The 25,838-nt window shown below is 43.1% G+C and overlaps 1 protein-coding gene across 1 annotated transcript in view; it reads right to left on the bottom strand.

Annotated features, from left to right (window-relative positions):
- Window positions 1–25,838, bottom strand: part of rcor3 (REST corepressor 3) — a gene marked incomplete at both ends in the record, with an annotated part of 121,488 nt that overhangs the window by 11,886 nt on the left and 83,764 nt on the right. The window contains 2 exons of the mRNA XM_084318468.1: window positions 7,471–7,528; window positions 8,017–8,094. Of these exons, the coding sequence (XP_084174594.1) occupies window positions 7,471–7,528; window positions 8,017–8,094 (136 nt within the window). The remainder of the gene's footprint in view (window positions 1–7,470; window positions 7,529–8,016; window positions 8,095–25,838) is intronic.

Here is a 25,838-nt window from a genome sequence, read left to right as displayed (position 1 = left end):
CGGGTATGGACTGCTTTGGCCCGCTGCACATAAAGAAAGGAAGAGGAACCGAGAAGCGGTGGGGTATTGTATTCAAATGCATGACCACCAGAGCGATACACATCGAGCTTCTCCCGACCATGAGCACAGACTCATTCCTTATGGCCTTCCGTAGATTCACATCACGGAAGGGAAGACCGTCTACCCTATTGTCCGATCATGGGACAAACTTCAAAGGCGGCGAAAGAGAGCTGAGAGAGAGCGTCCAAGCTATGGGCCCAGAACTTAAGACCCACCTCGCTCCAGCACAGGTTGATTTCCAATTCAACCCCCCAAACGCACCCCACTTCGGTGGCACTTGGGAACGAGAAGTGCGCTCCATAAAGACAGCCCTGTACGCAGTACTTGGGGCCCAGACTGTGGCGGAAGAAGTCCTAATGACAGTCCTCACGGAGATTGAGGGAGTACTTAACTCGAAGCCCCTCGGATATGTCTCCAGTGATGTGGCGGATATCGACCCAGTTACCCCCAACACACTCCTGATGGGGCGGCTAGATCCTGCATTACCCCAGACAATGTACCGGCCTGAAGAAGCGAACGGCCGACGAATGTGGAGGTACAGCCAAGTATTAGCCGACAAGTTTTGGAGCAGTTTCCTACTGCACTACCTACCGTCTCTACAGACCCGCCAGAAGTGGGTAAAGGAGAGAGACAATTTGACAGAAGGAACAGTCGTCATGATTGTCGATCAATCACTGCCCAGAGCTATGTGGCCGGCCGGCTGCGTAAGCAAAGTGATCACCGGTGCCGACGGCAAGGTCCGAGCAGCTGAAGTGCTCGTCCAGGGTCGCACTTACACCCGTCCCGTGGCGAGGCTCATAGAGCTGCCCCGACTCCCAGACACAATCGATGATGACCATGACCCTATAACCCTATGACTTTGTGAAGTTGACTGACCCCTACAGCAAACCCTTATGTGTAAATAGACAACGCGATTAATCTGTCTCTGTTTAACTGATTAGGTCTGGGACCAATCAGGGGGTGGCTGTTGTGAAGGGCCAGATTAAACCGAATATATATATTTATTTATATATATATATTTAATTGTATTTGTATATTCTCTAATATTCCTTGATATCCCTTGTATCTTCCTTGTACAATATGCATTGAATATCCATTCTAGCCTACTGAACATCCCATAATAGTCTCCATTCTACTATTGGTCGAGACCTTGGTGCCAGGCTGCCATACCCCTCAGACCCAGTTCAAACGTACCGCTCCACATGTACGAACAAGTCCTAGTTCCGCGTAGGAATCTGACTACCGCACCACTAATGGGACTATTTGTTCATAGTGCGTATATATACCGCGCTACTAAAGTAGGACTTTCTTTTCAGTCCAGTTTCTTACCCTCCAATAGAGTCACAGACGTAAAGCCTCCCCGCGACGCCACGTGTGGGAGTAAGGCCAAGTTCGCCTACCATCGGTATTGAGACATCGTGTATATTAATATTTGAATAGTCATATTTGGCACTATATCGTCGAGTTGGACGTAGTCTATTAAGCTAATAATAGTCTGTTAATATATGATGCTTCGTGCGGTGAGAATACTACCGTAGTCAGTACCCCATCGTTTCGGGCAGAGAACTGGCTGCTTATCCAGGGTGGTTGACCCCACGTGAAGCTGCACCCGAGGAGCCCCAGAGCCGACGAGCGAGTGGACCTGTATACCGGATTATTCTACCGACGACAGCCCGCCTTCCCAGGCACGGATTATGCTTTGTATACTTTGATTATTCCATGGATAAAGACCCCCGACACTGCCGTGTGTTGGAACCCCCCCCCCCTGGAGAGGACGCAAGGTGAGGAGACGCTCTGCAAGACGAGGTCGCTTCACGTCTCTCCTCCGTGGACCGGAGAACGCCGGCCCACAAAGAGTCCACCTGCTTTCATCTGTGGTCCAAGGATCGCCGGCGCATTGAACGGCACTACAGTGGGTTCACCTGGGATACCCTTGGCCGGATGAGGCAGCCGGATTCTACCCCCCCCCCCTTCCTACTCCTGTCGGCTTACAAGCGACCGGATTAACCCCCCCTAGTGTATCCAGTATATAATCATTAAAGTATCATTGCTGTTATTCCTTAAACTATTCCAGGTCGTATATGTACCACCTGCGCCTTCAGAGATTGGACATTCTCTATTGATATACCGACGAATACTCTTGCCATAAAAGTGCATACTAATTTCCATTCATAAATGTGATTGATTTGATTAAGTGCTTGCTCTACACACCATCGCTGTGTAGAAATAAAGACCTATTTCTAATTCGTACATTTGTGTTGGATCCGTTTCATCTACGTGACAGTGTTCATCATAATATATTTATGCCGTGTACTGGGTGGCCGAATATTAAGTACAAAGGTAGTGGTAGTAAGTATCATATCTAGTAATACAGTCAGGGAATTGTACCCCTCAGTTACAAAGGGTGTTTGAGTTATAATAACCTTTGTAGTTCTGTATATTACTAAGGGTGTTTTAGTTACAACCTTTGTAGTTCTGTATATTACTAAGGGTGTTTGAGTTATAATAACCTTTGTAGTTCTGTATATTACTAAGGGTGTTTGAGTTATTATAACCTTTGTAGTTCTGTATATTACTAAGGGTGTTTGAGTTATAACCTTTGTAGTTCTGTATATTACTAAGGGTGTTTGAGTTATAACCTTTGTAGTTCTGTATATTACTAAGGGTGTTTGAGTTATAACCTTTGTAGTTCTGTATATTACTAAGGGTGTTTGAGTTATAACCTTTGTAGTTCTGTATATTACTAAGGGTGTTTGAGTTATAACCTTTGTAGTTCTGTATATTACTAAGGGTGTTTGAGTTATAACCTTTGTAGTTCTGTATATTACTAAGGGTGTTTGAGTTATAACCTTTGTAGTTCTGTATATTACTAAGGGTGTTTGGGTTATAACCTTTGTAGTTCTGTATATTACTAAGGGTGTTTGAGTTATAACCTTTGTAGTTCTGTATATTACTAAGGGTGTTTGAGTTATAACCTTTGTAGTTCTGTATATTACTAAGGGTGTTTGAGTTATAATAACCTTTGTAGTTCTGTATATTACTAAGGGTGTTTGAGTTATAATAACCTTTGTAGTTCTGTATATTACTAAGGGTGTTTGAGTTATAACCTTTGTAGTTCTGTATATTACTAAGGGTGTTTGAGTTATAACCTTTGTAGTTCTGTATATTACTAAGGGTGTTTGAGTTATAACCTTTGTAGTTCTGTATATTACTAAGGGTGTTTGAGTTATAACCTTTGTAGTTCTGTATATTACTAAGGGTGTTTGAGTTATAATAACCTTTGTAGTTCTGTATATTACTAAGGGTGTTTGAGTTATAACCTTTGTAGTTCTGTATATTACTAAGGGTGTTTGAGTTATAACCTTTGTAGTTCTGTATATTACTAATGGTGTTTGAGTTATAACCTTTATAGTTCTGTATATTACTAAGGGTGTTTGAGTTATAACCTTTGTAGTTCTGTATATTACTAAGGGTGTTTGGGTTATAACCTTTGTAGTTCTGTATATTACTAAGGGTGTTTGAGTTATAATAACCTTTGTAGTTCTGTATATTACTAAGGGTGTTTGAGTTATAATAACCTTTGTAGTTCTGTATATTACTAATGGTGTTTGAGTTATAACCTTTATAGTTCTGTATATTACTAAGGGTGTTTGAGTTATAACCTTTGTAGTTCTGTATATTACTAAGGGTGTTTGAGTTATAATAACCTTTGTAGTTCTGTATATTACTAAGGGTGTTTGAGTTATAACCTTTGTAGTTCTGTATATTACTAAGGGTGTTTGAGTTATAACCTTTGTAGTTCTGTATATTACTAAGGGTGTTTGAGTTATAACCTTTGTAGTTCTGTATATTACTAAGGGTGTTTGAGTTATAACCTTTGTAGTTCTGTATATTACTAAGGGTGTTTGAGTTATAACCTTTGTAGTTCTGTATATTACTAAGGGTGTTTGAGTTATAATAACCTTTGTAGTTCTGTATATTACTAAGGGTGTTTGAGTTATAACCTTTGTAGATCTGTATATTACTAAGGGTGTTTGGGTTATAACCTTTGTAGTTCTGTATATTACTAAGGGTGTTTGGGTTATAACCTTTGTAGTTCTGTATATTACTAAGGGTGTTTGAGTTATAATAACCTTTGTAGTTCTGTATATTACTAAGGGTGTTTGAGTTATAACCTTTGTAGTTCTGTATATTACTAAGGGTGTTTGGGTTATAACCTTTGTAGTTCTGTATATTACTAAGGGTGTTTGAGTTATAACCTTTGTAGTTCTGTATATTACTAAGGGTGTTTGAGTTATAACCTTTGTAGTTCTGTATATTACTAAGGGTGTTTGAGTTATAATAACCTTTGTAGTTCTGTATATTACTAAGGGTGTTTGAGTTATAACCTTTGTAGTTCTGTATATTACTAAGGGTGTTTGGGTTATAACCTTTGTAGTTCTGTATATTACTAAGGGTGTTTGAGTTATAATAACCTTTGTAGTTCTGTATATTACTAAGGGTGTTGAGTTATAACCTTTGTAGTTCTGTATATTACTAAGGGTGTTTGAGTTATAACCTTTGTAGTTCTGTATATTACTAAGGGTGTTTGAGTTATAACCTTTGTAGTTCTGTATATTACTAAGGGTGTTTGAGTTATAACCTTTGTAGTTCTGTATATTACTAAGGGTGTTTGAGTTATAACCTTTGTAGTTCTGTATATTACTAAGGGTGTTTGAGTTATAACCTTTGTAGTTCTGTATATTACTAAGGGTGTTTGAGTTATAACCTTTGTAGTTCTGTATATTACTAAGGGTGTTTGAGTTATAATAACCTTTGTAGTTCTGTATATTACTAAGGGTGTTTGAGTTATAACCTTTGTAGTTCTGTATATTACTAAGGGTTTTTGAGTTATAACCTTTGTAGTTCTGTATATTACTAAGGGTGTTTGAGTTATAATAACCTTTGTAGTTCTGTATATTACTAAGGGTGTTTGAGTTATAATAACCTTTGTAGTTCTGTATATTACTAAGGGTGTTTGAGTTATAACCTTTGTAGTTCTGTATATTACTAAGGGTGTTTGAGTTATAACCTTTGTAGTTCTGTATATTACTAAGGGTGTTGAGTTATAACCTTTGTAGTTCTGTATATTACTAAGTGTGTTTGAGTTATAACCTTTTTTTTTTATTTTTTTTTTATTATTGCAAAACAAAAAATTATTAAAAGTCAGTACTCAACACACAATGCATAATGAAACTTTCAGTAAAGGTGGTTATAATATATGCAAGTACAGAAACAGGATAAAACAAAAATAGTCTATAATAACATTTTAGCCGTATACAGTGTATATCCAGCGAAATTACAATTATATAAATGTTATTACTAAGGGTGTTGAGTTATAACCTTTGTAGTTCTGTATATTACTAAGTGTGTTTGAGTTATAACCTTTGTAGTTCTGTATATTACTGCATACTGAATTCGGCATCGCAAAAGTCCAATACCGCCGCCTGGTAGGATGCGGCCGGTATTGCACATCCTTTGAAACTCTGTGTATTGGGCTGTGCGTCGATTATATTGGTCCGGGCAGACTTTTCTACTAACCTGAACCTAGGGCTTCACCCGATCGCATTGAATCGTTTTCGGGACCCCCGATTCATTATGCTGTGGTGGGTTATGTCGTGGGCCAAATGGACATACAATCTACCAGATGGAAATCAGATAATTGGAATATTCTTTTTGGAATCCCACCGCCCCCCCCCCTCCTTTCATGCATTCATGATGGAACATAATACCGATCATATGCATTTGAATTTTTTATTATAGCGTGTGTAGGGACGAAATGCCAATCGATTTAGTATAATACACATCGCAGGATATTACTAGCCTCCCAGGAATGACCCTAAACCGCTCTAAAACAATACTTATATTCACCACGGTATAAAACGGGAATGTATGGATGGAATTTTTTTTCTTTTTCACATATTGAACGATAGATACTCGATGGCAAACGGGCCATAGTATTGCATCCATAGCTATAATATAAAATATGGTTATAGCCCTGCAAACAAGGTGACGGACTCCATTGGTTTAATGCGTGGCATATGGGTATGATTTTCTTATATGGGTAAGATTGCTCTCGACCACTCTTCGATTTTGGAGAAAAGCAACAATAAGAAAACATTGCTGAATCCCAGGTAAGAACAAAATAAGAAGAAATGCTAGTTAACACTTTGAGTGCCAGCGACGAGAATTCTCGTTAGTTCATGCCAACCGTTGAGTGCCAACCGACGAGAAATCTCGCTTTTAATCGGTATTTCTTTTATTATCGATTTCCATTCATTTTTCATCAATCTAGCCTCACGTTACCAGTGGGGATCTGTCTGAGCTCGAACAGGGAAAATACCGCCCCCTATCGTCTCTCCGGATGGTATTGCACCCCATTGGATTGGACTGAATGAAACGCATGGGGAAAAAAGAGTCCGGATTCCACATTTTATTTGTCAGGCATGTAATCCGAGCCTATTGCAGTCATCGCCCACCATCAGAACAGCGTGGAATATGTCTTTCGACCACCCAGAGTTAGAGCAATAAACGCGATCGATATTTGGAATGGCGATCAGGAATTGGAATAATCTTTTGGGAGAACATCTGATCTGAGGTAAGGAATCTATTTTACCAGTCTTGGGATAATCAGAGCTGTTTTCACCTATATATCAACGTGTCCCATATGTGTGTGTGTGGCTGTGAGTGTGTGCGTGCTGATCAGGAAATAAGATAATAGATTTTTCAGCTCGCTTCTATAGCGTGCATAAGTACACATATACTATCGATAATCTAGCGTTTATTTGAAAACGATTCATAAATAGGCTGAAAAATTACAACGTGTTTTGTGTATTACAGTAAAGCGCGATTCCTGCAGAATCTTTTATTTTTTCTGAAAGTAAAAAAAGAATAGCGTTTTTCAAAATGGTATAAAACGGAAATGAACCGATTAAAAAACAATCCGCTTCGACAATGTTGACTGCAAACAAGTCGTTGATAAGCGACGGTCGTATTAGACACATAGCCATAATTTAAGATATAGTTTATGCGTTCACAAATGTGAGCGCTCTATCATTGAATAGAGCGGTGGCATTCAACGGGGTAGGATAGGACTGGCACGGCTGGCACGGAAAGTGTTAAGAACGAAATCTGTTCTTATATCGCTTCATGCATGAGGCAAGTCTGGGCCCATGTTTTGCTCCTTGAGTGTAAGGTTTTGATAATTGTGTAATACTTTTCATTTGAGTGTTTATGCAATCGAAAAAAACTGTAGTTAAAAACAGATTGAGAAGTTACATTTAATTTATAACTACATTTTGAAAGAAACTGTAGTTATTGTGGTTGGCCTCTGCAGGTCAGTACAGTATCTAGCATCCAAACTCAATCTACCTTGTACCGCAAGAAGATGTTCATCTGTCGTCCAACGGGCATTGACTTTTTGGTTCCACTAGAAGAGAAGAGGCCAGAGTTAATGAATGACTAGTAGTGCTATCTACAGTATGTATGTATCTACAGTATGTATATATCTACAGTATGTATATAATATCTACAGTATGTATGTATCTACAGTATGTATATAATATCTACAGTATGTATATATCTACAGTATGTATGTATCTACAGTATGTATATAATATCTACAGTATGTATGTATCTACAGTATGTATATCTCTACAGTATGTATATCTCTACAGTATGTATATCTCTACAGTATGTATGTATCTACAGTATGTATATATCTACAGTATGTATATAATATCTACAGTATGTATATCTCTACAGTATGTATATATCTACAGTATGTATATAATATCTACAGTATGTATATCTCTACAGTATGTATATCTCTACAGTATGTATATCTCTACAGTATGTATATCTCTACAGTATGTATATCTCTACAGTATGTATATAAGTGTAGTATTGATCACCCACCTCTGGCAGCCTGTAGTCATGGAGACCGGACTCCGTCGTGTGTCTCAGGCCGCTGTTCAACTGCTTTGCGTTCTGGACCTGGGGAGGAGCCACACAGTGACACTAGTGACATCACAGCATGACATCACAGACTAAACATTCTGAACCTGGGGAGGAGCCGCACAGTGACACTCAGGTGACTTTCACACTCAGCCTTTTGTACCGAATCACCGTCCCGGAGCACGGGGGGCAGTGTTCTCACTCACCACTTTTGGGGTGCGAAACGGCGCTGAATCGTTTCACCCCCCGCTGAACGGGACCAGCTGGCAGAGGTGGTCTCGGGGTCGGTCCCGGGAGAACGGGGGGTGTGGCTTTGCGAGCTTGTACCTTTTCACGGGCGTGGCGCCTGGTGCTGACATAACGTCATAAATTTTGTTTGCCATTGCTATGTCTATAACATTGTTCGAATGCATTTATTTCTATTAGACCAGTGGTGCCCAACAAGTCGGCCGTGGTCGACCAGTAGATCGCTCAAAAGCGGACTCTACAACACCATCCATTCGTGATAAAATATAACTTCATATTTATTGGCAATTTGTTCATTTTATATCAACATCCAGAGTCCGCAGTCGTGTTAAGACATTCCCGTTTACATTTTCGGTCGACCAGTAGATCAATGACATTCAATATAATCGATGCGAGTTACTAGTATGTTGCAGTAACGTTAGCGTTAGCCGTTAGCTTAGCGTTATTGTTAACGCTGCAAAACGATCAAAAGCGGACTCTACAACAGAGTTCCATTCGTGAGAAAATGGGGGTGGGTTATATTGACAAGGCTTGACAACAGAGGTTCAAATATAACTTCATATTTATTAGTTATTTGTATCTTTATATCAACATCCATTCTCCAGTCTCCGTGTGAACACTTCCTGTGTTTACATTTCGAGCGTGACATCATCGACTACGGCAAGCTTACAAGCTCAAAACGCAAACCGTAAACAAAACCCAGAGCGCACCCAGACTGAAGTGTGTACACAAACTAGAGGGGGGAGAGGGGGGGGGGAGAGTTCGGATCAGATCTCGGTACGGGAAGAACGGAACGAAATAGAAACGAATAGAGTGAGTGAGAAAGGGCCCAGAGTGACATCACAGCATGACATCACAGACTAAACATTCTGGACCTGGGGAGGAGCCACACAGTGACACTCAGAGTGACATCACAGCATGACATCACAGACTAAACATTCTGGACCTGGGGAGGAGCCGCACAGTGACACTAGTGACATCACAGCATGACATCACAGACTAAACATTCTGGACCTGGGGAGGAGCCGCACAGTGACACTAGTGACATCACAGCATGACATCACAGACTAAACATTCTGGACCTGGGGAGGAGCCGCACAGTGACACTAGTGACATCACAGCATGACATCACAGACTAAACATTCTGGACCTGGGGAGGAGCCGCACAGTGACACTAGTGACATCACAGCATGACATCACACACTAAACGTTCTGGACCTGGGGAGGAGCCACACAGTGACACTAGTGACATCACAGCATGACATCACAGACTAAACATTCTGGACCTGGGGAGGAGCCGCACAGTGACACTAGTGACATCACAGCATGACATCACAGACTAAACATTCTGGACCTGGGGAGGAGCCGCACAGTGACACTAGTGACATCACAGCATGACATCACAGACTAAACATTCTGGACCTGGGGAGGAGCCGCACAGTGACACTAGTGACATCACAGCATGACATCACAGACTAAACATTCTGGACCTGGGGAGGAGCCGCACAGTGACATCACAGCATGACATCACAGACTAAACATTCTGGACCTGGGGAGGAGCCGCACAGTGACATCACAGCATGACATCACAGACTAAACATTCTGGACCTGGGGAGGAGCCGCACAGTGACACTAGTGACATCACAGCATGACATCACACACTAAAACAGTGTGCCCGTGTTTTAGTATTCTAGTCACTTTAGTCACTTCTTAACCCTTTCACTGCCACACGACAGAAACATTGAGCGGCAGGACCGGCATGCCACAATGTGGAAGAAAAGAGTAAGCCATTTTGATGCAACACTGATCTCTGTGATGTTTACACGTTTATAAAAATTATTTTAAATGGGCGGCTACGTGGCATAGTGGGCAAGGCGCTCGCCACGAAATCTGGAGACGCTGGGCTTGCCTGTTCGAGCCCAGCGCTCCACATTTGCTTTCAGTTTAGCTGGTCGTCCGTACTAATACACATTGGCCGTATTAGGGGGTGGGAAACTGAAGGGTGGGGATCGGGCGTTGTGGACAGCGACTCCTACAGGTCGGTTGGTGCGCCTGCGCAGTAGAATCAGGAAGTGTCGGGGGCAGCGTGAGCCTCCCACGCGTTACTCCTCGCCACTGAGAGATCGAGCTGCGCAGGTGAAAAGATGCGACTGCTGTTACCTCAGGTACCGGAGGGGACTTGTGCTATGTATGACTTAGTCCACATTGCAGCCGGCTTGTGGGAGGCAAGAAACAGCGTCCGTGACAGGGGAGGGTTGAATTGGATGATACAAAATTGGGATGGGAGAAAATATAGAAAATGGGAGAAAAAGTGGATAAAAAAAGAAATGATTTTAAACGCCGAGCTTTCAAACCATCCCGTATTTTTGTCCGAAACCCTCGTGCAACTGTGAGTACCTTTGAAATTTTCTCTGTGATACTTGTATAATGAACCGTTCGTCCAAAACCAGTGCTTCGTGGTGAACATGGCTTGGGTTCCTATTGACGAGCAAGTGACTGTGTTTTCACGGCCAAAACTTGTTGGCGTGCATCACTGTCACGAAAGGGGCTACCTGATTCATGCCCCCTAAATAAGACCCATGTTGTACTGCCCCCTAAATAAGACCCATGTTGTACTGCCCCCTAAATAAGACCCATGTTGTACTGCCCCCTAAATAAGACCCATGTTGTACTGCCCCTAAATAAGACCCATGTTGTACTGCCCCTAAATAAGACTCATGTTGTACTGCCCCCTAAATAAGACCCATGTTGTACTGCCCCTAAATAAGACCCATGTTGTACTGCCCCTAAATAAGACTCATGTTGTACTGCCCCCTAAATAAGACCCATGTTGTACTGCCCCTAAATAAGACCCATGTTGTACTGCCCCCTAAATAAGACCCATGTTGTACTGCCCCCTAAATAAGACCCATGTTGTACTGCCCCTAAATAAGACCCATGTTGTACTGCCCCTAAATAAGACCCATGTTGTACTGCCCCTAAATAAGACCCATGTTGTACTGCCCCTAAATAAGACCCATGTTGTACTGCCCCTAAATAAGACCCATGTTGTACTGCCCCTAAATAATACCCATGTTGTACTGCCCCCTAAATAAGACCCATGTTGTACTGCTCCTAAATAAGACCCATGTTGTACTGCCCCCTAAATAAGACCCATGTTGTACTGCCCCCTAAATAAGACCCATGTTGTACTGCTCCTAAATAAGACCCATGTTGTACTGCCTCTAAATAAGACCCATGTTGTACTGCCCCCTAAATAAGACCCATGTTGTACTGCTCCCTAAATAAGACCCATGTTGTACTGCCCCCTAAATAAGACCCATGTTGTACTGCCCCCTAAATAAGACCCATGTTGTACTGCCCCCTAAATAAGACCCATGTTGTACTGCTCCCTAAATAAGACCCATGTTGTACTGCCCCCTAAATAAGACCCATGTTGTAGTGCCCCTAAATAAGACCCATGTTGTACTGCCCCCTAAATAAGACCCATGTTGTACTGCCCCCTAAATAAGACCCATGTTGTACTGCCCTCTAAATAAGACCCATGTTGTAGTGCCCTCTAAATAAGACCCATGTTGTACTGCCTCCTAAATAAGACCCATGTTGTACTGCCCCCTAAATAAGACCCATGTTGTACTGCCCCTAAATAAGACCCATGTTGTACTGCCACTAAATAAGACCCATGTTGTACTGCCACTAAATAAGACCCATGTTGTACTGCCCCTAAATAAGACCCATGTTGTACTGCCCCCTAAATAAGACCCATGTTGTACTGCCCCTAAATAAGACCCATGTTGTACTGCCCCCTAAATAAGACCCATGTTGTACTGCCCACTAAATAAGACCCATGTTGTACTGCCCTCTAAATAAGACCCATGTTGTACTGCCCACTAAATAAGACCCATGTTGTACTGCCCCCTAAATAAGACCATGTTGTACTGCTCCCTAAATAAGACCCATGTTGTACTGCCCCCTAAATAAGACCCATGTTGTACTGCCCCCTAAATAAGACCCATGTTGTACTGCCCACTAAATAAGACCCATGTTGTACTGCCCTCTAAATAAGACCCATGTTGTACTGCCCTCTAAATAATACCCATGTTGTACTGCCTCTAAATAAGACCCATGTTGTACTGCCCCCTAAATAAGACCCATGTTGTACTGCCCCTAAATAAGACCCATGTTGTACTGCTCCCTAAATAAGACCCATGTTGTACTGCCTCTAAATAAGACCCATGTTGTACTGCCCCCTAAATAAGACCCATGTTGTACTGCCCCTAAATAAGACCCATGTTGTACTGCCTCTAAATAAGACCCATGTTGTACTGCCCCCTAAATAAGACCCATGTTGTACTGCCCCCTAAATAAGACCCATGTTGTACTGCCCCCTAAATAAGACCCATGTTGTACTGCCCTCTAAATAAGACCCATGTTGTACTGCCCCTAAATAAGACCCATGTTGTACTGCCCCTAAATAAGACCCATGTTGTACTGCTCCCTAAATAAGACCCATGTTGTACTGCCCCTAAATAAGACCCATGTTGTACTGCCCCCTAAATAAGACCCATGTTGTACTGCCCCCTAAATAAGACCCATGTTGTACTGCCCACTAAATAAGACCCTTGTTGTACTGCCCACTAAATAAGACCCATGTTGTACTGCCTCTAAATAAGACCCATGTTGTACTGCCCCTAAATAAGACCCATGTTGTACTGCCACTAAATAAGACCCATGTTGTACTGCCCCTAAATAAGACCCATGTTGTACTGCCCCCTAAATAAGACCCATGTTGTACTGCTCCCTAAATAAGACCCATGTTGTACTGCCCTCTAAATAAGACCCATGTTGTACTGCCCTCTAAATAAGAACCCATGTTGTACTGCCCCCTAAATAAGACCCATGTTGTACTGCCCCCTAAATAAGACCCATGTTGTAGTGCTCACTAAATAAGACCCATGTTGTACAGCTCCCTAAATAAGACCCATGTTGTACTGCTCCCTAAATAAGACCCATGTTGTACTGCCCCCTAAATAAGACCCATGTTGTACTGCCCCCTAAATAAGACCCATGTTGTACTGCCCCCTAAATAAGACCCATGTTGTACTGCCCCCTAAATAAGACCCATGTTGTACTGCCCCCTAAATAAGACCCATGTTGTACTGCCCCCTAAATAAGACCCATGTTGTAGTGCTCACTAAATAAGACCCATGTTGTACAGCTCCCTAAATAAGACCCATGTTGTACTGCCCCCTAAATAAGACCCATGTTGTACTGCCCCCTAAATAAGACCCATGTTGTACTGCCTCTAAATAAGACCCATGTTGTACTGCCCCCTAAATAAGACCCATGTTGTACTGCCCACTAAATAAGACCCATGTTGTACTGCCTCTAAATAAGACCCATGTTGTACTGCCCCCTAAATAAGACCCATGTTGTACTGCCCCCTAAATAAGACCCATGTTGTACTGCCCCCTAAATAAGACCCATGTTGTACTGCCCACTAAATAAGACCCATGTTGTACTGCCCCCTAAATAAGACCCATGTTGTACTGCCCCCTAAATAAGACCCATGTTGTACTGCCTCTAAATAAGACCCATGTTGTACTGCCCCCTAAATAAGACCCATGTTGTACTGCCCCCTAAATAAGACCCATGTTGTACTGCCCCCTAAATAAGACCCATGTTGTACTGCCCCCTAAATAAGACCCATGTTGTACTGCCCCCTAAATAAGACCCATGTTGTACTGCCCCCTAAATAAGACCCATGTTGTACTGCCACTAAATAAGACCCATGTTGTACTGCCCCTAAATAAGACCCATGTTGTACTGCCCCCTAAATAAGACCCATGTTGTACTGCCCCCTAAATAAGACCCATGTTGTACTGCCCTCTAAATAAGACCCATGTTGTACTGCCCCCTAAATAAGACCCATGTTGTACTGCCCCCTAAATAAGACCCATGTTGTACTGCCCCCTAAATAAGACCCATGTTGTACTGCCCCTAAATAAGACCCATGTTGTACTGCCCTCTAAATAAGACCCATGTTGTAGTGCCCCCTAAATAAGACCCATGTTGTACTGCTCACTAAATAAGACCCATGTTGTACTGCTCCCTAAATAAGACCCATGTTGTACTGCTCCCTAAATAAGACCCATGTTGTACTGCCCCCTAAATAAGACCCATGTTGTACTGCCCTCTAAATAAGACCCATGTTGTACTGCCCCCTAAATAAGACCCATGTTGTACTGCCCCCTAAATAAGACCCATGTTGTAGTGCCCCCTAAATAAGACCCATGTTGTACTGCCCCCTAAATAAGACCCATGTTGTACTGCCCCTAAATAAGACCCATGTTGTACTGCCCCCTAAATAAGACCCATGTTGTACTGCCCCCTAAATAAGACCCATGTTGTACTGCCCCTAAATAAGACCCATGTTGTACTGCCCCCTAAATAAGACCCATGTTGTACTGCCCCTAAATAAGACCCATGTTGTACTGCCCCTATATAAGACCCATGTTGTACTGCCCCTAAATAAGACCCATGTTGTACTGCCCTAAATAAGACCCATGTTGTACTGCCCCCTAAATAAGACCCATGTTGTACTGCCCCTAAATAAGACCCATGTTGTACTGCCCCCTAAATAAGACCCATGTTGTACTGCCCCTAAATAAGACCCATGTTGTACTGCCCCTAAATAAGACCCATGTTGTACTGCCCCCTAAATAAGACCCATGTTGTACTGCCCCTAAATAAGACCCATGTTGTACTGCCCCCTAAATAAGACCCATGTTGTACTGCCCCTAAATAAGACCCATGTTGTACTGCCCCTAAATAAGACCCATGTTGTACTGCCCCCTAAATAAGACCCATGTTGTACTGCTCCCTAAATAAGACCCATGTTGTACTGCCCCCTAAATAAGACCCATGTTGCACTGCCCCCTAAATAAGACCCATGTTGTACTGCCCCCTAAATAAGACCCATGTTGTACTGCCCCCTAAATAAGACCCATGTTGCACTGCCCCCTAAATAAGACCCATGTTGTACTGCCCCTAAATAAGACCCATGTTGTACTGCCCCCTAAATAAGACCCATGTTGTACTGCCCACTAAATAAGACCCATGTTGTACTGCCCCCTAAATAAGACCCATGTTGCACTGCCCCCTAAATAAGACCCATGTTGTACTGCCCCTAAATAAGATCCATGTTGTACTGCCCCTAAATAAGACCCATGTTGTACTGCTCCCTAAATAAGACCCATGTTGTACTGCCCCCTAAATAAGACCCATGTTTTACTGCCCCTAAATAAGACCCATGTTGTACTGCCCTCTAAATAAGACCCATGTTGTAGTGCCCTCTAAATAAGACCCATGTTGTACTGCTCACTAAATAAGACCCATGTTGTACTGCTCACTAAATAAGACCCATGTTGTACTGCCCCTAAATAAGACCCATGTTGTACTGCCCCCTAAATAAGACCCATGTTGTACTGCCCCCTAAATAAGACCCATGTTGTACTGCTCCCTAAATAAGACCCATGTTGCACTGCCCCCTAAATAAGACCCATGTTGTACTGCCCTCTAAATAAGACCCATGTTGTACTGCCCCCTAAATAAGACCAATGTTGTACTGCTCCCTAAATAAGACCCATGTTGCACTGCCCCCTAAATAAGACCCATGTTGTACTGCCCCCTAAATAAGACCCATGTTGTACTGCTCCCTAAATAAGACCCATGTTGCACTGCCCCCTAAATAAGACCCATGTTGTACTGCCCTCTAAATAAGACCCATGTTGTACTGCCACTAAATAAGACCCATGTTGTACTGCTCCCTAAATAAGACCCATGTTGTACTGCCCCTAAATAAGACCCATGTTGTACTGCTCCCTAAATAAGACCCATGTTGTACTGCCCCTAAATAAGACCCATGTTGTACTGCCCCCTAAATAAGACCCATGTTGTACTGCCCCCTAAATAAGACCCATGTTGTACTGCCCACTAAATAAGACCCTTGTTGTACTGCCCCCTAAATAAGACCCATGTTGTAGTGCCCCCTAAATAAGACCCATGTTGTACTGCCACTAAATAAGACCCATGTTGTACTGCCCCTAAATAAGACCCATGTTGTACTGCCCCCTAAATAAGACCCATGTTGTACTGCCCCCTAAATAAGACCCATGTTGTACTGCCCTCTAAATAAGAACCCATGTTGTACTGCCCCCTAAATAAGACCCATGTTGTACTGCCCCCTAAATAAGACCCATGTTGTACTGCCCCCTAAATAAGACCCATGTTGTACTGCCCCTAAATAAGACCCATGTTGTACTGCCCTCTAAATAAGACCCATGTTGTAGTGCCCCCTAAATAAGACCCATGTTGTACTGCCCCCTAAATAAGACCCATGTTGTAGTGCTCACTAAATAAGACCCATGTTGTACAGCTCCCTAAATAAGACCCATGTTGTACTGCTCCCTAAATAAGACCCATGTTGTACTGCCCCCTAAATAAGACCCATGTTGTACTGCCCTCTAAATAAGACCCATGTTGTACTGCCCCCTAAATAAGACCCATGTTGTACTGCCCACTAAATAAGACCCATGTTGTACTGCCTCTAAATAAGACCCATGTTGTACTGCCCCCTAAATAAGACCCATGTTGTACTGCCCCCTAAATAAGACCCATGTTGTACTGCCCCCTAAATAAGACCCATGTTGTACTGCCCCCTAAATAAGACCCATGTTGTACTGCCCACTAAATAAGACCCATGTTGTACTGCCCCCTAAATAAGACCCATGTTGTACTGCCCCCTAAATAAGACCCATGTTGTACTGCCTCTAAATAAGACCCATGTTGTACTGCCCCCTAAATAAGACCCATGTTGTACTGCCCCCTAAATAAGACCCATGTTGTACTGCCCCCTAAATAAGACCCATGTTGTACTGCCCCCTAAATAAGACCCATGTTGTACTGCCCCCTAAATAAGACCCATGTTGTACTGCCCCCTAAATAAGACCCATGTTGTACTGCCACTAAATAAGACCCATGTTGTACTGCCCCTAAATAAGACCCATGTTGTACTGCCCCCTAAATAAGACCCATGTTGTACTGCCCCCTAAATAAGACCCATGTTGTACTGCCCTCTAAATAAGACCCATGTTGTACTGCCCCCTAAATAAGACCCATGTTGTACTGCCCCCTAAATAAGACCCATGTTGTACTGCCCCCTAAATAAGACCCATGTTGTACTGCCCCTAAATAAGACCCATGTTGTACTGCCCTCTAAATAAGACCCATGTTGTAGTGCCCCCTAAATAAGACCCATGTTGTACTGCTCACTAAATAAGACCCATGTTGTACTGCTCCCTAAATAAGACCCATGTTGTACTGCTCCCTAAATAAGACCCATGTTGTACTGCCCCCTAAATAAGACCCATGTTGTACTGCCCTCTAAATAAGACCCATGTTGTACTGCCCCCTAAATAAGACCCATGTTGTACTGCCCCCTAAATAAGACCCATGTTGTAGTGCCCCCTAAATAAGACCCATGTTGTACTGCCCCCTAAATAAGACCCATGTTGTACTGCCCCTAAATAAGACCCATGTTGTACTGCCCCCTAAATAAGACCCATGTTGTACTGCCCCCTAAATAAGACCCATGTTGTACTGCCCCTAAATAAGACCCATGTTGTACTGCCCCCTAAATAAGACCCATGTTGTACTGCCCCTAAATAAGACCCATGTTGTACTGCCCCTATATAAGACCCATGTTGTACTGCCCCTAAATAAGACCCATGTTGTACTGCCCTAAATAAGACCCATGTTGTACTGCCCCCTAAATAAGACCCATGTTGTACTGCCCCTAAATAAGACCCATGTTGTACTGCCCCCTAAATAAGACCCATGTTGTACTGCCCCTAAATAAGACCCATGTTGTACTGCCCCTAAATAAGACCCATGTTGTACTGCCCCCTAAATAAGACCCATGTTGTACTGCCCCTAAATAAGACCCATGTTGTACTGCCCCCTAAATAAGACCCATGTTGTACTGCCCCTAAATAAGACCCATGTTGTACTGCCCCTAAATAAGACCCATGTTGTACTGCCCCCTAAATAAGACCCATGTTGTACTGCTCCCTAAATAAGACCCATGTTGTACTGCCCCCTAAATAAGACCCATGTTGCACTGCCCCCTAAATAAGACCCATGTTGTACTGCCCCCTAAATAAGACCCATGTTGTACTGCCCCCTAAATAAGACCCATGTTGCACTGCCCCCTAAATAAGACCCATGTTGTACTGCCCCTAAATAAGACCCATGTTGTACTGCCCCCTAAATAAGACCCATGTTGTACTGCCCACTAAATAAGACCCATGTTGTACTGCCCCCTAAATAAGACCCATGTTGTACTGCCCCCTAAATAAGACCCATGTTTTACTGCCCCTAAATAAGACCCATGTTGTACTGCCCTCTAAATAAGACCCATGTTGTAGTGCCCTCTAAATAAGACCCATGTTGTACTGCTCACTAAATAAGACCCATGTTGTACTGCTCACTAAATAAGACCCATGTTGTAGTGCCCTCTAAATAAGACCCATGTTGTACTGCTCACTAAATAAGACCCATGTTGTACTGCCCCCTAAATAAGACCCATGTTGTACTGCCCCTAAATAAGACCCATGTTGTACTGCCCCCTAAATAAGACCCATGTTGTACTGCCCCCTAAATAAGACCCATGTTGTACTGCTCCCTAAATAAGACCCATGTTGCACTGCCCCCTAAATAAGACCCATGTTGTACTGCCCTCTAAATAAGACCCATGTTGTACTGCCCCCTAAATAAGACCAATGTTGTACTGCTCCCTAAATAAGACCCATGTTGCACTGCCCCCTAAATAAGACCCATGTTGTACTGCCCCCTAAATAAGACCCATGTTGTACTGCTCCCTAAATAAGACCCATGTTGCACTGCCCCCTAAATAAGACCCATGTTGTACTGCCCTCTAAATAAGACCCATGTTGTACTGCCCCCTAAATAAGACCCATGTTGTACTGCCCCTAAATAAGACCCATGTTGTACTGCCTCTAAATAAGACCCATGTTGTACTGCCCCCTAAATAAGACCCATGTTGTACTGCCCCCTAAATAAGACCCATGTTGTACTGCTCCCTAAATAAGACCCATGTTGTACTGCCCCCTAAATAAGACCCATGTTGTACTGCCCCTAAATAAGACCTATGTTGTACTGCCCCTAAATAAGACCCATGTTGTACTGCCCCTAAATAAGACCCATGTTGTACTGCCCCCTAAATAAGACCCATGTTGTACTGCCCCCTAAATAAGACCCATGTTGTACTGCTCCCTAAATAAGACCCATGTTGTACTGCCTCTAAATAAGACCCATGTTGTACTGCCCCTAAATAAGACCCATGTTGTACTGCCCCTAAATAAGACCCATGTTGTACTGCCTCTAAATAAGACCCATGTTGTACTGCCCCTAAATAAGACCCATGTTGTACTGCCCCCTAAATAAGACCCATGTTGTACTGCCCTCTAAATAAGACCCATGTTGTACTGCCCCCTAAATAAGACCCATGTTGTACTGCCCACTAAATAAGACCCATGTTGTACTGCCCCTAAATAAGACCCATGTTGTACTGCCCCCTAAATAAGACCCATGTTGTACTGCCACTAAATAAGACCCATGTTGTACTGCCCTCTAAATAAGACCCATGTTGTACTGCCCACTAAATAAGACCCATGTTGTACTGCCCTCTAAATAAGACCCATGTTGTACTGCCCCTAAATAAGACCCATGTTGTACTGCTCCCTAAATAAGACCCATGTTGTACTGCCTCTAAATAAGACCCATGTTGTACTGCCCCCTAAATAAGACCCATGTTGTACTGCTCCCTAAATAAGACCCATGTTGTAGTGCCCCCTAAATAAGACCCATGTTGTACTGCTCCCTAAATAAGACCCATGTTGTACTGCCTTCTAAATAAGACCCATGTTGTACTGCCCCCTAAATAAGACCCATGTTGTACTGCCCCCTAAATAAGACCCATGTTGTACTGCCCCCTAAATAAGACCCATGTTGTACTGCCCTCTAAATAAGACCCATGTTGTACTGCTCCCTAAATAAGACCCATGTTGTACTGCCTTCTAAATAAGACCCATGTTGTACTGCCCCCTAAATAAGACCCATGTTGTACTGCCCTCTAAATAAGACCCATGTTGTACTGCCCCCTAAATAAGACCCATGTTGTACTGCCCCTAAATAAGACCCATGTTGTACTGCCCCCTAAATAAGACCCATGTTGTACTGCCCCCTAAATAAGACCCATGTTGTACTGCCCCTAAATAAGACCATGTTGTACTGCCTCTAAATAAGACCCATGTTGTACTGCCCTCTAAATAAGACCCATGTTGTACTGCCCCCTAAATAAGACCCATGTTGTACTGCCCCCTAAATAAGACCCATGTTGTACTGCCCCCTAAATAAGACCCATGTTGTACTGCCCCCTAAATAAGACCCATGTTGTACTGCCCCCTAAATAAGATCCATGTTGTACTGCCTCTAAATAAGACCCATGTTGTACTGCCCCCTAAATAAGACCCATGTTGTACTGCCTCTAAATAAGACCCATGTTGTACTGCCCCCTAAATAAGACCCATGTTGTACTGCCCCCTAAATAAGACCCATGTTGTACTGCCTCCTAAATAAGACCCATGTTGTACTGCCCCCTAAATAAGACCCATGTTGTACTGCCCCTAAATAAGACCCATGTTGTACTGCCCCCTAAATAAGACCCATGTTGTACTGCCCCCTAAATAAGACCCATGTTGTACTGCCCCTAAATAAGACCATGTTGTACTGCCTCTAAATAAGACCCATGTTGTACTGCCCTCTAAATAAGACCCATGTTGTACTGCCCCCTAAATAAGACCCATGTTGTACTGCCCCCTAAATAAGACCCATGTTGTACTGCCTCTAAATAAGACCCATGTTGTACTGCCCCCTAAATAAGACCCATGTTGTACTGCTCCCTAAATAAGACCCATGTTGTACTGCTCCCTAAATAAGACCATGTTGTACTGCCCCCTAAATAAGACCCATGTTGTACTGCCCTCTAAATAAGACCCATGTTGTAGTGCCCCTAAATAAGACCCATGTTGTGCTGCCCCCTAAATAAGACCCATGTTGTACTGCCCCCTAAATAAGACCCATGTTGTACTGCCCCCTAAATAAGACCCATGTTGTACTGCCCCCTAAATAAGACCCATGTTGTACTGCCCCTAAATAAGACCCATGTTGTACTGCCCCTAAATAAGACCCATGTTGTACTGCCTCTAAATAAGACCCATGTTGTACTGCCCCTAAATAAGACCCATGTTGTACTGCCCCCTAAATAAGACCCATGTTGTACTGCCCTCTAAATAAGACCCATGTTGTACTGCCCCCTAAATAAGACCCATGTTGTACTGCCCACTAAATAAGACCCATGTTGTACTGCCCCTAAATAAGACCCATGTTGTACTGCCCCCTAAATAAGACCCATGTTGTACTGCCACTAAATAAGACCCATGTTGTACTGCCCTCTAAATAAGACCCATGTTGTACTGCCCACTAAATAAGACCCATGTTGTACTGCCCTCTAAATAAGACCCATGTTGTACTGCCCCCTAAATAAGACCCATGTTGTAATGCTCCCTAAATAAGACCCATGTTGTAGTGCCCCCTAAATAAGACCCATGTTGTACTGCTCCCTAAATAAGACCCATGTTGTACTGCCCTCTAAATAAGACCCATGTTGTACTGCTCCCTAAATAAGACCCATGTTGTACTGCCCTCTAAATAAGACCCATGTTGTACTGCCCCCTAAATAAGACCCATGTTGTACTGCCCCTAAATAAGACCCATGTTGTACTGCCCCCTAAATAAGACCCATGTTGTACTGCCCCCTAAATAAGACCCATGTTGTACTGCCCCTAAATAAGACCATGTTGTACTGCCTCTAAATAAGACCCATGTTGTACTGCCCTCTAAATAAGACCCATGTTGTACTGCCCCCTAAATAAGACCCATGTTGTACTGCCCCCTAAATAAGACCCATGTTGTACTGCCTCTAAATAAGACCCATGTTGTACTGCTCCCTAAATAAGACCCATGTTGTACTGCCCCCTAAATAAGACCCATGTTGTACTGCCCCTAAATAAGACCATGTTGTACTGCCTCTAAATAAGACCCATGTTGTACTGCCCTCTAAATAAGACCCATGTTGTACTGCCCCCTAAATAAGACCCATGTTGTACTGCCCCCTAAATAAGACCCATGTTGTACTGCCTCTAAATAAGACCCATGTTGTACTGCCCCCTAAATAAGACCCATGTTGTACTGCCCCCTAAATAAGACCCATGTTGTACTGCCTCTAAATAAGACCCATGTTGTACTGCCCCCTAAATAAGACCCATGTTGTACTGCCCTCTAAATAAGACCCATGTTGTACTGCCTCTAAATAAGACCCATGTTGTACTGCCCCCTAAATAAGACCCATGTTGTACTGCCCCCTAAATAAGATCCATGTTGTACTGCCTCTAAATAAGACCCATGTTGTACTGCCCCCTAAATAAGACCCATGTTGTACTGCCTCCTAAATAAGACCCATGTTGTACTGCTCCCTAAATAAGACCCATGGTGTACTGCCCCTAAATAAGACCCATGTTGTACTGCCCCCTAAATAAGACCCATGTTGTACTGCCCCCTAAATAAGACCCATGTTGTACTGCCCCCTAAATAAGACCCATGTTGTACTGCCTCCTAAATAAGACCCATGTTGTACTGCCCCCTAAATAAGACCCATGTTGTACTGCCCCTAAATAAGACCCATGTTGTACTGCCCCCTAAATAAGACCCATGTTGTACTGCCCCCTAAATAAGACCCATGTTGTACTGCCCCTAAATAAGACCATGTTGTACTGCCTCTAAATAAGACCCATGTTGTACTGCCCTCTAAATAAGACCCATGTTGTACTGCCCCCTAAATAAGACCCATGTTGTACTGCCCCCTAAATAAGACCCATGTTGTACTGCCCCCTAAATAAGACCCATGTTGTACTGCCCCTAAATAAGACCCATGTTGTACTGCCCTCTAAATAAGACCCATGTTGTAGTGCCCCCTAAATAAGACCCATGTTGTACTGCCCCCTAAATAAGACCCATGTTGTAGTGCTCACTAAATAAGACCCATGTTGTACTGCTCCCTAAATAAGACCCATGTTGTACTGCTCTCTAAATAAGACCCATGTTGTACTGCCCCCTAAATAAGACCCATGTTGTACTGCTCCCTAAATAAGACCCATGTTGTACTGCCCCTAAATAAGACCCATGTTGTACTGCCTCTAAATAAGACCCATGTTGTACTGCTCACTAAATAAGACCCATGTTGTACTGCCCCCTAAATAAGACCCATGTTGTACTGCCCCCTAAATAAGACCCATGTTGTACTGCCTCCTAAATAAGACCCATGTTGTACTGCCCCCTAAATAAGACCCATGTTGTACTGCCCCTAAATAAGACCCATGTTGTACTGCCCCTAAATAAGACCCATGTTGTACTGCCACTAAATAAGACCCATGTTGTACTGCCACTAAATAAGACCCATGTTGTACTGCCCCCTAAATAAGACCCATGTTGCACTGCCCCCTAAATAAGACCCATGTTGTACTGCCCCTAAATAAGACCCATGTTGTACTGCCCCTAAATAAGACCCATGTTGTACTGCTCCCTAAATAAGACCCATGTTGTACTGCCCCCTAAATAAGACCCATGTTGTACTGCCACTAAATAAGACCCATGTTGTACTGCCCTCTAAATAAGACCCATGTTGTACTGCTCCCTAAATAAGACCCATGTTGTACTGCTCCCTAAATAAGACCATGTTGTACTGCCCCCTAAATAAGACCCATGTTGTACTGCCCTCTAAATAAGACCCATGTTGTAGTGCCCCTAAATAAGACCCATGTTGTACTGCCCCCTAAATAAGACCCATGTTGTACTGCCCCCTAAATAAGACCCATGTTGTACTGCTCCCTAAATAAGACCCATGTTGTACTGCCCCCTAAATAAGACCCATGTTGTACTGCCCCCTAAATAAGACCCATGTTGTACTGCCCCTAAATAAGACCCATGTTGTACTGCCCCCTAAATAAGACCCATGTTGTACTGCCCTCTAAATAAGACCCATGTTGTAGTGCCCTCTAAATAAGACCCATGTTGTACTGCCTCCTAAATAAGACCCATGTTGTACTGCCCCCTAAATAAGACCCATGTTGTACTGCCCCTAAATAAGACCCATGTTGTACTGCCACTAAATAAGACCCATGTTGTACTGCCACTAAATAAGACCCATGTTGTACTGCCCCTAAATAAGACCCATGTTGTACTGCCCCCTAAATAAGACCCATGTTGTACTGCCCCTAAATAAGACCCATGTTGTACTGCCCCCTAAATAAGACCCATGTTGTACTGCCCACTAAATAAGACCCATGTTGTACTGCCCTCTAAATAAGACCCATGTTGTACTGCCCACTAAATAAGACCCATGTTGTACTGCCCCCTAAATAAGACCATGTTGTACTGCCCCCTAAATAAGACCCATGTTGTACTGCTCCCTAAATAAGACCCATGTTGTACTGCCCCCTAAATAAGACCCATGTTGTACTGCCCCCTAAATAAGACCCATGTTGTACTGCCCACTAAATAAGACCCATGTTGTACTGCCCTCTAAATAAGACCCATGTTGTACTGCCCTCTAAATAAGACCCATGTTGTACTGCCTCTAAATAAGACCCATGTTGTACTGCTCCCTAAATAAGACCCATGTTGTACTGCCTCTAAATAAGACCCATGTTGTACTGCCCCCTAAATAAGACCCATGTTGTACTGCCCCTAAATAAGACCCATGTTGTACTGCCTCTAAATAAGACCCATGTTGTACTGCCCCCTAAATAAGACCCATGTTGTACTGCCCCCTAAATAAGACCCATGTTGTACTGCCCTCTAAATAAGACCCATGTTGTACTGCCCCTAAATAAGACCCATGTTGTACTGCCCCTAAATAAGACCCATGTTGTACTGCTCCCTAAATAAGACCCATGTTGTACTGCCCCTAAATAAGACCCATGTTGTACTGCCCCCTAAATAAGACCCATGTTGTACTGCCCTCTAAATAAGACCCATGTTGTAGTGCCCTCTAAATAAGACCCATGTTGTACTGCCTCCTAAATAAGACCCATGTTGTACTGCCCCCTAAATAAGACCCATGTTGTACTGCCCCTAAATAAGACCCATGTTGTACTGCCACTAAATAAGACCCATGTTGTACTGCCACTAAATAAGACCCATGTTGTACTGCCCCTAAATAAGACCCATGTTGTACTGCCCCCTAAATAAGACCCATGTTGTACTGCCCCTAAATAAGACCCATGTTGTACTGCCCCCTAAATAAGACCCATGTTGTACTGCCCACTAAATAAGACCCA

Source organism: Notolepis coatsorum, assembly GCF_963971535.1.
Source record: "Notolepis coatsorum genome assembly, chromosome: 7".
NCBI lineage: Eukaryota > Metazoa > Chordata > Actinopteri > Aulopiformes > Paralepididae > Notolepis > Notolepis coatsorum.
Note: the sequence above shows the minus strand (reverse complement) of the source record. Positions and strands in the feature narration are given on the sequence as shown.